Source organism: Protopterus annectens, chromosome 10.part0 (genome assembly GCF_019279795.1).
Source record: "Protopterus annectens isolate FY-2018-M chromosome 10.part0, PAN1.0, whole genome shotgun sequence".
Taxonomy (NCBI): Eukaryota; Metazoa; Chordata; order Ceratodontiformes; family Protopteridae; genus Protopterus; species Protopterus annectens.
Genome location: NC_056744.1, coordinates 414979687 through 414995661, shown reverse-complemented (window position 1 = coordinate 414995661; position 15975 = coordinate 414979687). Strand labels below are relative to the sequence as shown.

Here is a 15975-nt window from a genome sequence, read left to right as displayed (position 1 = left end):
CAGGAAGGGAGGAAAAGGCACTGGGAAAGGGGGGGGGGGTTGGTTGCTTTAAGAGTCATGAGGTGGAGCCCATCTGATCAGGAAAGGACTGTTTAGTTATATGGGATGCAGAGACAAAAGAAGGAGAAAACTGTTGGATCTTCTTAGGACTTTTTTGAAGTCTATATTTTGGGGCTCTGGATTGCCTATGTATGAAAGTTTGCTTTGCAGGGTAATTCCTATGAAATTTAGGCATAGGGGATACCCAAAATGTGCTTGAGGTCTTTAAGTTCTTTAATTTTTTCTTGCAGAGATTTGAAGAGCTCTGCAGAAGGTTTCCCAAAAAAAGCATTATCCAAGGGTCATCCATCAGTTTTGTCTTGATGTCTTCAGGTAGAGGCTGAAGCCTAAACCAGGCAAATCTTCTGAGGGCAGAAGAGGAAGTGGCAGGTCTAGAGGAGGCTTCCATAGCATCATAGGTGCACTTGATAGAATGTCTGGCTACCTGAGAAAAGATGGCAAGGAGGATGGATGCCAGGGCTTATTTTCAGAATCTGGTATGTCTGATGTCAGTTTTGAAATCTGGGAAAAGAGTTCCAAGTTGTTCTTGGTCATGTGTGTTTGATATCGTAATGCTCTGAAGGCCAGGGTAGCTGAGGGACAGATTTTCTTTCCCAGCCTCTCCAGCTGTCTGGTATCCTTATCTTAAGGCTGCAGGGAGGTGAGAAGGAAGCAACCTGGAGGCCTTATCAGAGGCAACAAAAATTAAAGAAGGATCTGCAGCAGGGGTCATGAAGAGAAATTGGCAGTCCTTGGGTACTTTGTAGGAACTGTCTGGCTTTTTTGGAGCTGGAGGCTGACAGTCGGGGTTGGTGGAAGTGGATGCAAAGTCATCCAAAAAGGCAGGTATTACAGGAGGAATGGCTGAAGGACTAGGGGAATGTACCTGGAGGAGGTCATAGTAACACTTCTGAACCTCAGGCATCTCTGTACTGTCCCACTTGAAATGGTCACGCATTTTGGATATAGTCTCTCCAAAAGAAATCTCCACCATGGGTGCGTGCATCTGTTCCATTAGAATCTAATCTAATGGAGAAGGGGTTTGGGAAGAATAATCCAAAGGATCATCCTCCTCTTCAGAAGAAGAATCATCATCTGAGGCATGATGGGACCTAGGTCTCTTCAGAGGAGAGGCCGGCCAGGCTGGGGGGGGGGGGCATGACAGAGGCCTAAGCATCATAAATGTCTTAACGAGGCCTTGTGAGAAGTTCAGCCATTCTTTCTGTAAGTCTGGAGGAGAGACATGCTTGTTTTTTTGTTTCTTTGCAGGCATTATCTATGTGGTGCAAAGGAGGAGGGCCAGATGTAGTTCTACATTCCACAATATCAAACTACATTTTCCCTAACAATTATCTGAGTTCCATCCCTAGGGTTCTCTGCCACAATGAGCCTCGGTTCCCCCTGAACACTGGAGACCAATGTTTGAGAATCCTCCCTGGACATGCAAACATCTAGAGCCAAGGTAGCCTGTGAAATGGACTCAGCCTGTGGGTCCAAATCCTGGTCCATGAATGTCTCCGAGCTCTCTTGCACTTCAGGATAGATATCTGACTTGAGAAGTATAGCTTCAGTTTTGGACGTATGTTTTTTAGCCTTACGTTTTACCGGCTCAGTGTCAGGTCCAGAAGGGACTAAATCACACTCTTCTCTAGAAGCTTAAGGCATTGGTTTTCTAGATAGATTGCAAGGGAGGATAACTGATTTTGGAGGGTCTCAAGTACAAAGGACTGGCAGATAGAACCTCTGTGGTCATGCTGATGGCCTAGGCAAAAAAGGTACTCTGCATTACTATCATTATGTGGAATCTGTCTTCCACAGTCACACTTCCCTTTCCTAGATTACATGAATCTCAGAAAGAAAGGTAGCAAAAAGACAAAATGATTTTCCCAAAGGGAGATTTACCTTAGGAATCAGCAATTCCAACAGCAGAGCGACAGCCGAGACTGGCGATCTGACTGGCAGCAAAGAAGTTCTGAGGGTGGTGCGTGCATATGTCCCTTTTATGGCAGACATCTGTTGGTGGCCTACATCAGTTGTACTGTGAACCCTAAGTAGTAAAAGACTTTGATATACTGGCCAACATCAGGTCATTGCCTTGGCAGGCAATTCACTTATATCATGAATACTGCAACAGAGGAATAGAAGGATATACATTTGTCTTCCCGTTAAAACTGTTTCTACCTTATCTAAAACAAAAAATGAAATTTCCTAAAATCATCACATATTAACGAATGCTTGGCTAATGCATTATTAACATCTTTTTTGTGGATAGCCAAAGTGTGTTCATAATTCCATTTGAGCATTTTTTTCTAATAGTTTTACCAACATAAAAACTAATGCAATTCTCACACCTTGCTAGGTACACCACTCTACCTGTTACAATCGCATCCATTTTTAGCAAAGATAGTTTTATCTTAACTGTGTACAAACATACTTGAGCTTTTACTTACATATCTACACTGTCTGCATTTTCTGCATTTGAAGGTTCCATATTCAATATTACCATTCCAGGGCTGTTTAGCCTTCTCAACATGTTTTTCATGTTTATATGTTTTTTTATATGTAAAAGGTGATCTCCCAAACTTTTATTAATTTCTTGGTTCCCCAGGATAATTTTCCTATTCTTTAAAAATAATTTTGTGTATGGAAGTTGAGAGCACTCCTTCTTCTTCTGTTGGCTTTTCCCAGTTAGGGGTCACCACAGCAGATCACCTGTCTGCTTATGACTGGCAGTAGAGGTTTACATTGTCGAGTTGCCAGCCAGGTGCCCAACCTTCCATGGAAGACACACATACGCATGCACACAATCATGCCTAGGGCCAATTTAGAGTATCCGATCCACCTACAGCATGTTTTTGGGATGTGGGAGGAAACTGGAGTACCCAGAGGAAACCCACGTAACCACAGGGACGACATGCAGACTCCGCACAGAAGGCACCCCAGCCAAGGAATTTTCTGGGGTCTGAATAGATGATATAGTGTTACTTACAGTGCTTAGAGAGTTACTGGTATTAAAACATTTTAAGAGAGGTTTTGCCGTGCTCTTTTTCAGCTCGGTCACTTCTCAATTCAACGACTTCCTTGATTACAATTTTAGAAAGATTTCGCAGATATCCCCTTTCATTGAACATATTTTCCAAATGTATGCTTTAGGTTACGAAAACTGAATCAATGCTGGTTATCTTACTTAATCTTATAAACTGCCCCTTAATGACCCCTTTCTTCATATGAAAGGGATGCATGCTGGTACGATGCAGTTAGTTATTTATGAAAGTGTCTTTCCTGCAAATATTACTTTGAATTTCCCCATTTTTAGGATCAATAGATAGATGAATGTCAAAATAATTACCAGTTGTTTCTATGCCACTAGAAGTGAACGTAAAGCTGGTACTTGAGTTCAGGTATTCAAAGAAAATCTGAAATTAATCAGGTGTACCATTCCAGATGAATATCAGATCATCTATGTACCTCTTATAGAACAATATTTTCTCATAATAATCATGAGTGATGACATAAAAGTGTTCTCAAGCTGACATAACCAAATTTGCAAAAACTGGAGCTATTCTGGCTCCCATGGCAATGTCACTTTTGCATCTGTAATATTTTTCTTGGAACTCAAATAAATTGTTGCTTAAGACAAGGTTAAGTAGCTCAAAAACAGTGTTAGTTATAGTATTTTCAAAATTGGAATATTTAGTTAGATATTCTCTAACTAATTCAACACCTGTCTGTTGACAAACACAGGTATAGAAAGATAACTGCATCAACAGACACAAAAAGGATACTGCTCATTAAGATTAGAAATCTGGCTTAAAAGTTCTAAAAGATGCCAGGAATCTTTGAGATAGAATTGAGATTTTTGGACTATTGAATTCAACATATGTAGTATATGGAAATAGGCTTGGTTTTATAAAAATTTACTGCAACAATGGGCCGAAATGGAGGATTATTTTGATATTTATGTATCTTGGTATTCCAAAGAAATGAGCCATTTTCAATTTCTCCAATTTAAAATAGTCATATATTTCACGATCTATTTGTTCTTGGCAGAATAAGTCGAAAAGAATAACATTAATTTCAGCAAAATGTTTTTTGACAGTGTCAATAGTCACTAATTCATAACATGAATTATTCAATAAAAGATTAATAGATTCATTGTAAGCTGATGTGTTCATGACTACCAATGCATTACTGTTATCTGCCTTCATAATGCAGATGTTCCTATTTTCTCTAAATTCTTTAAAATGCAGCTCTTTCAGAAGGTGATATGTTGTAAAATCTTGGTTTACTGCCAACACTTTCCCTTAATTCTTTTTCAGAAATATCACTGAAAGCCTGTAAAGTTGGATGAAAAACAAGATTGTATGAGCTTATGGTGAAATACATTTTTTTCTTTGTCTTTGAAATGGGGAATATCCTGAAGTAAATATTTCAGATTCAATTTATGAGTAAACAGTTTAAGATCTATAATAACTTTAGTCAGGTTAGCTGTTTGCATCAGAATGAAAGTGAAGCCTTTGTTGAGCACAGAAAGAAGAGTCTCATTCAGTAACAAAGTGCTAAGATTTACTACATTGTTGTGGTTGCTTAATTCCATCTCTTTCCTCATCATCCCCTCCCCCTCTGTTTGCCTTTTGTTTTGTTTTTTCCACTGAGATGTCCATGTGCTTATGACTGGTTTTGGAGAAAAGGGGACAGTTGATAACACTGGGGGTGACTCAAAATCATTTGACTGATTTGCTTCATGATTTCTATTATTTATTTTATTCATACCCTTGTTATGTCCATTGATGCTGCTCATGTTAACATTTGCAGTGTTTACAACATAAAATTACTGGTTTTGTTCAAAGTTTGCTTTTTAGTATTTGGTACAATATATGCCCTACCTAAACAGTATGCATCTGCAGCCCTTATTAACTTCTTTTGTTTCCTATTAATAATGGTTGAAACAAGCCTGCTAACTTTACTGCTTATGCTATGCATACCAGCCTTAAGATACCTTAGCCCGTATTCAAACCCATGCTGACAGTGATGATGTCACCCTGCCCCTCTTTCACAGTATCAGGTGAAACTGTTTTGCTTGTTGTTTGCTTATTTATTTATCTATTAATTATTATTTTTAACTGTAACATAATTCCACAGCTTGTACCAATCCATGCAAATGTCAGCTGCCAGCCATCACTGTTACCAATGGCATAAAGAATACGTGAATGATAAATCCCTGCACCTCTAACACTGCAATTCAGGGACAGTAGAGCAATCCACTTAACAAATCACACTTAGATGAAAAGAGTGTAGTAAGTTAACATACCTGCAAACATAAGCTCGGAGACATCAGGCTTGACGTGAAGACAGGTAAACAACGGCAGAGGGCACTGGGCCTCGTTAACCTTCTCCTTCATGCTACTAAGTGTGCTGTTCATTCTCTAAGGGGTAAATTAAAGATTATTATATAAGACTTTACAACACCCAAGAATACGTTCATTCTCTAAGGGGTAAATTAAAGATTATTAAATAAGACTTTACAACACCCAAGAATATGTTCATTCTCTAAGGGGTAAATTAAAGATTATTAAATAAGACTTTACAACAGCCAAAAATACAAGGCTGAAGCTGACAGGACCAATCTAGAACATCACAGAACAACACATGACACAATTTAAGGAAATGTAGTGTTGTCATCTACTCCCAGTAAACAACAGTGCAATGACATTATTAGATAAGAAATAAAGTAAAAATATTAGGTAAGACATAATGACCCATGAGTATATGCTAACCCTAGTGGTTGGTACTTTTAAGTCCAGGTTTGTGCATTCGTGAAAGTAGTAGTAATGGCAGGGTATCACCTCTCAAAGTTTCATAGGTATGTACTAGGGAAGCTTCCTTTAAGGGCCATTTTAATTCAAGCCAATTCATAGGTTCATAGGTTGGTGCTAGGCTATCGGCCCAGGGCCTATACAAGTCTAGCCATAACAATTTCCTGGCTATTTCTTCCCACAATATTTACCTCCCTGGACCCCTGTCTAGCAGGGTGACTGATGTGATCCCTGGGGTGAATTTCCTATCTCCCATCCAATCATCAAGGTTCCTTTTGAAGAGAGCCAAGGAGGCGCTCTGCTTGACATGTATGGGCAATCTATTCCAGAGTCTGGGGAGCCTCTGGGTCAGGAACCTATCCCTTGACAAAATTTCCTTTTTAGACGTCTTTCTGGAAAAGGGTTATGAAAATAAGAGGTTTGTTTCAAAAATCTTTAGGAAAAGCACGTATTCGAACTCACTACTGCATTTTTCTAGCACACACCCAGTCAAACAAAGGAAAGCAACAGTTAAGGGACAGTTTGTGCGTGCAGCTCGTATGGCATCTGGTATTGATGAATTCTTAGATGAATGTGACAACTTGAAAAATATGTTTCAAAAAAGAGGCTATCCTTGTAAGTTCGTTAGTGATATAATGATTGAGGTGGTTAACAAGAGAGAGCGTGGGTTTTATGTACCTTTACTTTCTTGTAGTAGAACTGACAGTGGGCCTTTCACCAGTAATCAAGAAACTGACAATCTTGCAAGTAAGAATGATTATAAGACTTCTTTCATCACTGTATTCACTCAAGATAGTTACATAGTAAGAAACATCTTAACAAAAAAACTGGTCTATTTTGAGACATGACAAGAACATCAGACCACTAATAGGACCACAACCTATTATAGTATATAGGAAAGGCAAGAATATGAAAAACATATTTGAGAGTAGTAACTCTTACCCAAACCACAGGTCGGGTTCTATGAACAAATGTGGCAGATGTAACTATTGCAGTTCCATTAAAGAAGGCAATATTTTTGACATTAATAATATTGAAATCAGAATCAATCAGATATACAACTGTAATTCGGAGAAAGTGATTTACTGTGCCATGTGTGCCACCTGTTCTTGCTTTTACATAGGTAAAACTGATAGAAAGTTAAAAAAATTGCATATACGAACACCTATATGACATAAGGAATAAAAAAGAAACAAATTCTCTTAGCAAACATGTTTTGGAGTATAAGAACCATAAATTCCAATTTTTTATTATAGACAATATCAGTACCAACATGAGGGGTGGTGCATGGTCACTATTACTTGAGAAAAGAGAATTATACTGGCAATTACGTTTGAATGCCGGGAACTGGCCAGGCCTGAATGAACATATTTCAATTAGCCCAATTTTAAAACTAAAGGCACTAGAAAGATAAAATGTGTGTGTGTGTATATATGTATATATATATATATATATATATATATATATATATATATATATATATATATATATATATATATATATATTTCTCCATTATGCATTTTAATATCACATGTTCAGTATTTATGTTAAGTGTATTTATTTCTCTTAACATTTTCTACTATATCTAGTTTTTAGTATTTAATCACACATTTATTGTTTTAACACATTCAACATATTTAAATATTTATTGTAAATTGTAATTTTTATGAAGCAGTGTTTATATATAGTGTGTTTTTAGGGTGGTGTGTTCCATGAACTTTTTCAGTTTGTATAGTTTGTCTGCTTTTTAAATTCAGTGACTGTAAATATTGTGCTTTTAATAACATAATTGATTAGTTTATAACTGGGTGGAACTTCCTGTTTGGACTGTATAAGAAGGAAGTAACTATGTGGGGTAAATTGTCTGATGAAGTCTAGATCTTTCTGGATGAAAGCGCTCATCCTTGGATTTTTTGTCTGAAGTTAATAAAGTGGATTCTGCATTCTACAACTGTGTGGTGATTTGCAGCCTGCAATACTTTGAGTGGGTTCAATTCAGCTACTTCTTCTGGCTTTTGTGTTTATCTGCTTCATGTAGAAGATATTGTTTAGGCCTTGTATCTCTTTATTAAGGTATCTTCATGGGCATTCCAGTTGTTGCATGTGTCTGTACAGATATATACTAAAGGAGGCATTATATTCAATGACTGGCCTAATGTGGGTTGAGTAAAGGGGAACAATGACATCCCTAGACCTAGAAACAAGTACTTTGTTTATAAGCTGTTCAACATAGATGACTTTCTTACAATAGACACATGCTAGTCAGAAATTAGGTCACTGTACACATAAGTTCCTAAATCCTAAACAACTGGGCCATCTCTTAGGGGTTTATTGTTAGTGTGGTAGTTCCTTTGGGTAGAGGACTTCCTAAAGGATACAATAATGAATTTGTAGCTTTAGTCCATGATTTTGGTACCAGTTATGTATAGGAGACAAACCTTCCTGCAGGATGGCTAAGTCATTTGGGGATTCAATGACTGCTCCTGGCTTGCAGTCATCTGCAAATTTCATCAGCCAGAACCCTTTGGTATTGGGTTTTATTTCAGAAAAGTAGATGCCAAACAGGAGAGATCCTAGCACAGAGCCCTGGGTGACTCCACTGAAGACTGGTCTCTTTGCGGAGGTAACTTCCACTGTTTTGTTTATCTGCATCCCATCTGTGAGTCGGCTGACAATGCAGCAGGTGACATTGGGGTTTGTATTCAAAGTTTATTTAGTTTTGCTGCTATGCCTGAGTAGGGAATTATGCCAAACATTTTGGCCAGGCTGAGGTATGCCGTGTGTACAATTTTACCGTTATCCATTGCTTTGGTGACTATTTCAAAAAACCCACAAGGATGAATAAACATGACCTGCCCCAGATGAATCCACTCTGAGTCAGGTTCAAGAATGCCATGCTTCATCCTCGAGTTTTAATAAAAATTTTGTTCCATTGTGTGACGAGTCATTCATTTTGGTTTTGTATAGTCTAGTAATAAGTGTGTAACAGGCATAGTTCTCTTAGGGTATTGGTAAATACTGCTACAGTGATATTAGCTTCAGTTGCATTTGAGAGTTCCCTATGTCCTGTCCTGATTGATTAATCCCATAACAAGTCTTTCCATAGCTTTGCATATGAGGCTTGTCAAACGTATGAGTCTGTAATTGCCTGGGTCTGTAGAAGGTCCCCGCTTATGCAGGAAATCACTGGAGATGTTCTCCACTCATTTGGTACAGAACTTGTAGGGAGGCTGAGGTTGAACAGTAAATTATGTTTCATGCTATTTAAGATGCATCCAAGGATATTGCCAGGATTCTTAGCTTTTGATAGCACTTCTAGGAAATATTCTTCTGTGATAGCTGGACATGAGCCAATTTCAGATAAATCTTAAGGGACAGAAGGAGGGGAGTGAAAGATAAAGTTAGAGATAAATTTACTGGTCAGTAGGTTTGCTATGCCTTCAGCCTCAGTGTAAGAAAAATCTTTCACAATCAGCTCAGTGCATTGCTGCATCTTGTCTTTCCTTTCATTTCATCTACCTGAACTTTACTGTTTGAGAAGCTGTACAGATACATATCTCTCAGCATGCATCTAGCACAATGACTGTATGATTTGTTCATTTTTAAGCACCTGCTTCCAAAGTCAACATAGGTCATAAAAATAACGAAATAAAACCACAGATAGTAGTCGCACACTAGAAAATTAAAAATAAAAACAAACCAAGTGTAACGTGGTCCTGAATTTGATGAATGGCCCAGATAAAAGTCCCTATTTCTGGCACCATTCAATAAACTATTCAACAGTGTTACACTTGATTTGTTTCTAAATGTTACAATTGTTACTGTTGCAGAAACTTTTAATGATACAAAACAATGCTGTGTGCTACCCCCCACACCCCAAACTACTGCCAGCAGCAGCAAAACCATCCCTTCAGAATATATTCTAAATCTTGATACGGGAAAGTGCCATGCAAGTATCAGCTTGCTGGATCCCTAACTACAATGCTGGCAACATGAATTTGAGGAGTTTGCCCATATGCTGGATGAGCTGGTCTCGGATATGAAATGAAGCAGGTATAGGCTAGCTCACTATTGTCAGTGGAAGGGCATAAATTCTTTTCATTGTTCTGAACAACTGTTTAACAGATGACTAATAGCAGGCCATTAGAAACAATGCACTACGTGGAATTAAGATATTAAAAAAAATCCCCACATTTCCATTACCATGATGGTCTCAGGATGTTGCTACCAACTAGATCTCACTTCACTAAAGGATGTCTACATAAAGAGTAACATCTTTTGTCAAAAGTTGTAATACATTTTTCTAGTATTAACTCACTGTGCTCAATGTTTTATTTTCTACTGTTCTGTACTTTGTGAGTTTGACCCAGGTCATAACTTTAAAAAGGGTCCACTCAACACTCCACTTGCTCACTTATCAACTAAATAAATACATTAACTGGACAAAGCTAGGCAAGAGGGTAGGACAAATCCAGGGACATGTAATGGTCTGCTAAAATGAAGAAGTCCAAGCAAAAATTAAAAAGGAAGCTGCTGGGTATGTAACTACAAACAACTGATACGTACTGCACTGGCAAGCTGGAAATGGTAACACCTTTTATCACCTGTCTCTGAATGCTAACAATGTTCTGGAGAGATGTACTTTAAGATTTTTTTCTTCTGTTTATAACAGGAGAAACTGAAACAGGAAATGTTGTAGTTCATAGAGTCAGTAAAGCATACGTGTGAATTAATTAGAACAGTCGTATTCATTTCTCAAAAATTAGTAGTAAGTAACATTGTTTTATTTAATCAAAAAACATGCTCAACTGTGGATAAGGTAGGACAAAATGAAGCAGTTTAATCCAAAGGCAATCTGAGGGGATTGATATTGTTGAAGTACAAATCCTACCTTATCCAAACTTCAAGAAGACCATTATTATTCACACAATTTATTTAAAAAAAATGCCTTTTTCACTGAAGACCGGTCATAAATGAACTTCTAGATGACTCAAGTACTATGACACAATAAGAAATGTAGGAGTGGCTTGAACACTACTACTTTGGAATTTTGCTTTAACTTACAAACTGGATTTTATTATTCTATTTGTAATCATGAGTCTTCATGAGACAACCAGTGGCTGCAGAAAAGTGACATCAGGGTATCAAACCAAACCAAAACTGGGACTGCAGCCAAAGTAAATTCTTTTCTCATGTTTGTTATGCACTGTGCTGAAAAATACATGAGCTTGTGACCAAATTGTGACAAACACAGTAAGATTCATCAGGCCACTATCCTTTGTCAATGTGGCTTTTTATTAATGAGTCAAAAAGCAGGTAAGCTAATCAAAAATCAGCTGAATGAAGAATAGCATTTTCGGCACAGGCTCGCAGTACATTGGGGCCCTTTCCCCACTGTAGTGCTATCTTGGAGTTGGTATATATAGGCAGCAGTTTTTTTTTCTTTTTTTTTTTCTTGATGTACATCTTTTGTGAATAGACACTGTTTTTTTTTACTTCAGTTGTTTGCTTTCCATCAATATTTTGGGTGTTCCAAGAGAAGTTAGGCAACCACTTCATGATAAAAGTGCAGTATGGCATTATCTCATTTGCAGTGACCTGGCAGGAAAAAGTAGTGTCTCACATATACTTTATAAATAATAAATTAAAAATTTAAGAAATAGAGAAAGCCTGTCTTTCAAAATGTAAATCACTACAGTATGCAAGCAATGAAGGGACATAACTGTGACATGTTTTCAGGTACCAGAACTTTTTCTAGTGAAATCAAATTAAATCAGCCTAAACTGCAATTTTATCTGTTAAGTTGCTCATACAATGAATCCAGGTAAATAGCTGAACGTTTAATATTGTAATTACCCAAGTGTGTGTGTGTGTGTGTGTGTGTGTCTTTCGGCTTTTCCCAGTTAGGGGTCGCCACAGTGGAACCCCGGTCCGCTAATGATTGGCAGTAGATTTTTACGTGCTGAGTACCCAGCTCTGATGCACAACCTTCAACTAAGGTATGCCCATTCATGCACATCTCCACACAGAAGACGGTCTAGCTGAGAATCGAACAGGACAATGTCTTATTGTGAGGTGACAACGCTACCGCAGCACCACCACCAAAATATGAAAAAACAAAACAAGCAAATTAGTTCAGACAGTGATGAGGAGAAAGATGTCTAAGGGTTATTTACAAAAGTCATAGTTCAGACAGTGATGAGGGGAAAGATGTGTAAGGGTTATTTACAAAAGTCACATATCCCAACCCTTACAGTATAACAATAGGATTTGTTATCTTTCTCGGTAGTATTTTCTTGTAAATGCTCGTTTGGAACAGTTCTATCAGATCTGGCATGCTCAGCATGTTTTTACAGTGAGCATTTTTACATTCCCATAAAATGATACATTCCTAGACTTTCTATGATTACGTTTCATATAAATGACACAGAGTTCTGCTTATTTTATGTGAAAAAAAGCATAGCCTGGTGGTACTAGACATTAACTGACCAACAATCCCTCTGCTAACGTCCACGCAGTTTGAGGGATTATGTAAGCAAATCACTTACTTTGGCAGGCTGTGCGTGTCCAGTGAGGGAGGCATAAAAAGGAGCCAGTGATGTTCTTGACAGGTTTACAAGTATTACTGTAAGTTCTCCTGCCTTAAACATGCTACATTTCAATTAATTCTACATACTTTGAGGAAAAACGTTTTTTAACTAAAGCCTTACTATGCCACTTCAACAAGTATAGCTGTATTTTACTTTCTCATAGGTTTTAATTTTGAAATGCATTTCACCAAAAGACAATGGTTGTACTTAATATGCCAGTTCTAAGAAAACCATAAAAGTAATGTTCAAACATAGTTCTGTACCTTTACTGTATTTATGCTTCATGAATTTATTTACAGAACTTTCTTAACCGGATAAGTGAGTTTTTCCGGAGACCACTTTCAGCCATGAACTGTGCCAAAAGGCAGTAACAACTCTTGAAAACCACATTTACAAAGAGTTTGCCTTCTGTGACACTTTTCAAACAAATATTTACATTTAGGTTGTATTATAAACATCTAACTACTACAGCTTAGTTTTTACACAAATGTTAATTCAACAAATCAGGGCATTATGTACAAGTGTACTAGAATTAATACAGTCTAACAACTACTACAGTTGTTTTTTTACATGACCAGTATTTACACAAATCGCTGCATTACATACTCAAAGATACTAGCACCATCTGTTGACTGGGTGCATAGCTGTGTCTCAATACATTTCTATACTTTCATATTACTAACTGTAATGTGATTTCATAGGATAGCTAACAATTCTGCAGATCTAACCTGTCACCTAAAACAATTACACAATTACACATCACTTTTAGTGAAGTGTGCTTTCAATAGTTTTTGAGACAGAGATAATGTGCTAGTTTTTTTTTTTCTTTTAGAATACTGTATACTGCAAGGGCAGTTTTGTACTAGGTTTTTTTCTGTTGTAGTCATAGTATAAGGCTATTACTGTGGATGAAGATTACCTTGACTTCTTAGGTTATACTGGGGGCTCTTACCACTAGTTTGTTTTTTAAAGGTAGGCAGTAGCTTTCATTTATTTGTTTGTATGTTAGAGTATTTAATGAGAAATAGTCTCTTGCCACAACTGGTAACAGTCTGTTTTTTGTTTGAATCACATTGTGGTTCACTCTTATATGATAAGTGACTGAATTGGAGTAGTTTGTTCTCAGCTGTTTAGTAGAAATACTTTGTTGGGTGTTTATTCAGATTAGTTGCAGATCATAACTGAAAGGTGGAAAAGGGATAGTTTGGAGAACTGATGGTTCATATTCAGTAGGTGGGCGATTCTGCAGGATATTATCACTTGCTTTATAACCATCAACCTGTTGTTCTACATCTGTCAAATGATAACTTATTCTCAAGCATAATCCCCAGATACATCTGTAGTTCAAGTTTTTGTTTATTTTTTGATCTTTAACTCTCAGATGTCTTTTTTTGATTCTTAACTTTGACTTGAGGGGAAAGTTGCTTCTCAACTTTGACTTGAGGGAAAAATTGGTTAGGGAACTGCAGAGTGCATAAGATGACATAGCTCTCGACCACTTTGTGAAAGTAATCTGGGCAATGCTAAAAATAATTAATTTTTATTTATTTATTTTATTTTACATTTGTTAACCAGGAAAATCCAACTGGACCAGGTCCATTTTCAGTGGATGCCCGAGGAGAAAAGCTCCACAATTAACATATAGTAAAGTAGTTTTAACACAGGTAAAGCAGACATGAAAAACAGGTCAGTTATAAGTACACACATACAAATAGTTGTTCACAATGGTTCAACTGTGATTGGTAAAGGACCAAGGCTTTTGATAATGAGTTATATATAAAGTATAAGTGACCTGACAGAGAAAATGCTGTTCTTTGAATAACAGTTACATACAATTTGCCTTTTAAATTTAGCTTCTATTAAGGAACAGAGAAGGAAAATAATATAATCTGAGCTAAATAATATAATATGAGCATCCAGATTATAAGGAGGAAAGCTAGATCTATGAGAATGTAAGAGCCTAGAGTTAGAACCTGAGCATTCAGATTATATGGAGGAAAGCTAGATCTATGAGAAAGTAAGAGCCTAGAGTTAGAACCTTAGAAACCAGATTATAAAGAGGAAAGCTAGATCTATGAGAAAGTGAGAGCCGAGAGTTAGAACCTGAGCAACCAGATTTTAAGGAGGAAAGCTAGATCTATGAGAAAGTGAGAGCCTAGAGTTTGAGTTGCAAAGAGAAAGGAGAAGGAACATCAGAGGAGACTGTCATGTAATACATGGAAGACAAAAGCCCAAAAATATGGTCAGATATTAAATATCACTCTTATAAACTTGGAAAGTTGCTAAAATAACTGGAATTCCCATTAATATGCATTTTTGGAAAGATATGAGGGCTGAAATTCAAATGTCTATCATTATTTACAAACTTCAATCCTCAGCAATTTGCCAGAAAGTCACAAATTTTAAGAGGAACAGACCAAAAGTATGGGCAAACATCTTGACACTTGAAGGATATGCCAGATGACCTAGCTACAGTTCAGATTTGTTATTCATATCTGAGCAAAATCTTCATGCAATTATTTAATGTATTTGGTGATTTATGTCATCAGTATGGTGACATAATAAGGTGTCACAAGGTATGATTTCCTCAGCTTCCATCACCTGTGTGACTCTGAGCAGGTCACTTAACCAGACATCACTTCAGGGCTGTGTGTGAAAAAGGTCCATGGAGATCAATGCTCTACCCTAGAAAACAAATATAAATAAATAAAAATAAATAAATGTCCTCTTGTAAACATAATATATGTGAAAATTCTTAGCTGAATTTATTAATACCAAAGTGTTAATCACACCACTCCATAATGCACTAGTGAAGTAAGGTAGCAGTGCGTTACCACAATTATTTGAGCCACGAGCTTGACAGTGCATGTATAATTCACGGCTTGTGCCCATTACTTGGCACGATGTTTCTCTCAATCGTTTTTTCACCCCCAAGTATCCTTTTGTATTTCACATACAACATTCCTCCACAAATGCCAAAAAAGTGCATCATTTGTATGCTAAACAAATCGTGGGCCCTAGTTATGCTACACTCATCCATGGTACCTGTAGTATGCTACACTTGGTGTAGGGTGCAAAAGTCACGTTATACTCATTAAATGTATACTGATTGACAAATGCCACTCCTTTAAATGTATACTGATTGACAAATGCCACTCCTTTAAATGTATACTGATTGACAAATGCCTCTCCTTTAAATGTATACTGATTGACAAATGCCACTCCTTTAAATGTATACTGATTGACAAATGCCACTCCTTTAAATGTATACTGATTGACAAATGCCACTCCTTTAAATGTATACTGATTGACAAATGCCACTCCTTTAAATGTATACTGATTGACAAATGCCACTCCTTTAAATGTATACTGATTGACAAATGCCACTCCTTTAAATGTATACTGATTGACAAATGCCACTCCTTTAAATGTATACTGATTGACAAATGCCACTCCTTTAAATGTATACTGATTGACAAATTCCACTCCTTTAAATGTATACTGATTGACAAATGCCTCTCCTTTAAATG

The 15975-nt window shown here is 37.1% G+C and overlaps 1 protein-coding gene across 1 annotated transcript in view; it reads right to left on the bottom strand.

The window, feature by feature from the left end:
* Positions 1-15975, bottom strand: part of PLA2G4A (phospholipase A2 group IVA) — a 1409517-nt gene that overhangs the window by 383037 nt on the left and 1010505 nt on the right. The window contains exon 10 of the mRNA XM_044085320.1: positions 5351-5465. Coding sequence (XP_043941255.1) covers positions 5351-5465 — 115 coding nt within the window. The remainder of the gene's footprint in view (positions 1-5350; positions 5466-15975) is intronic.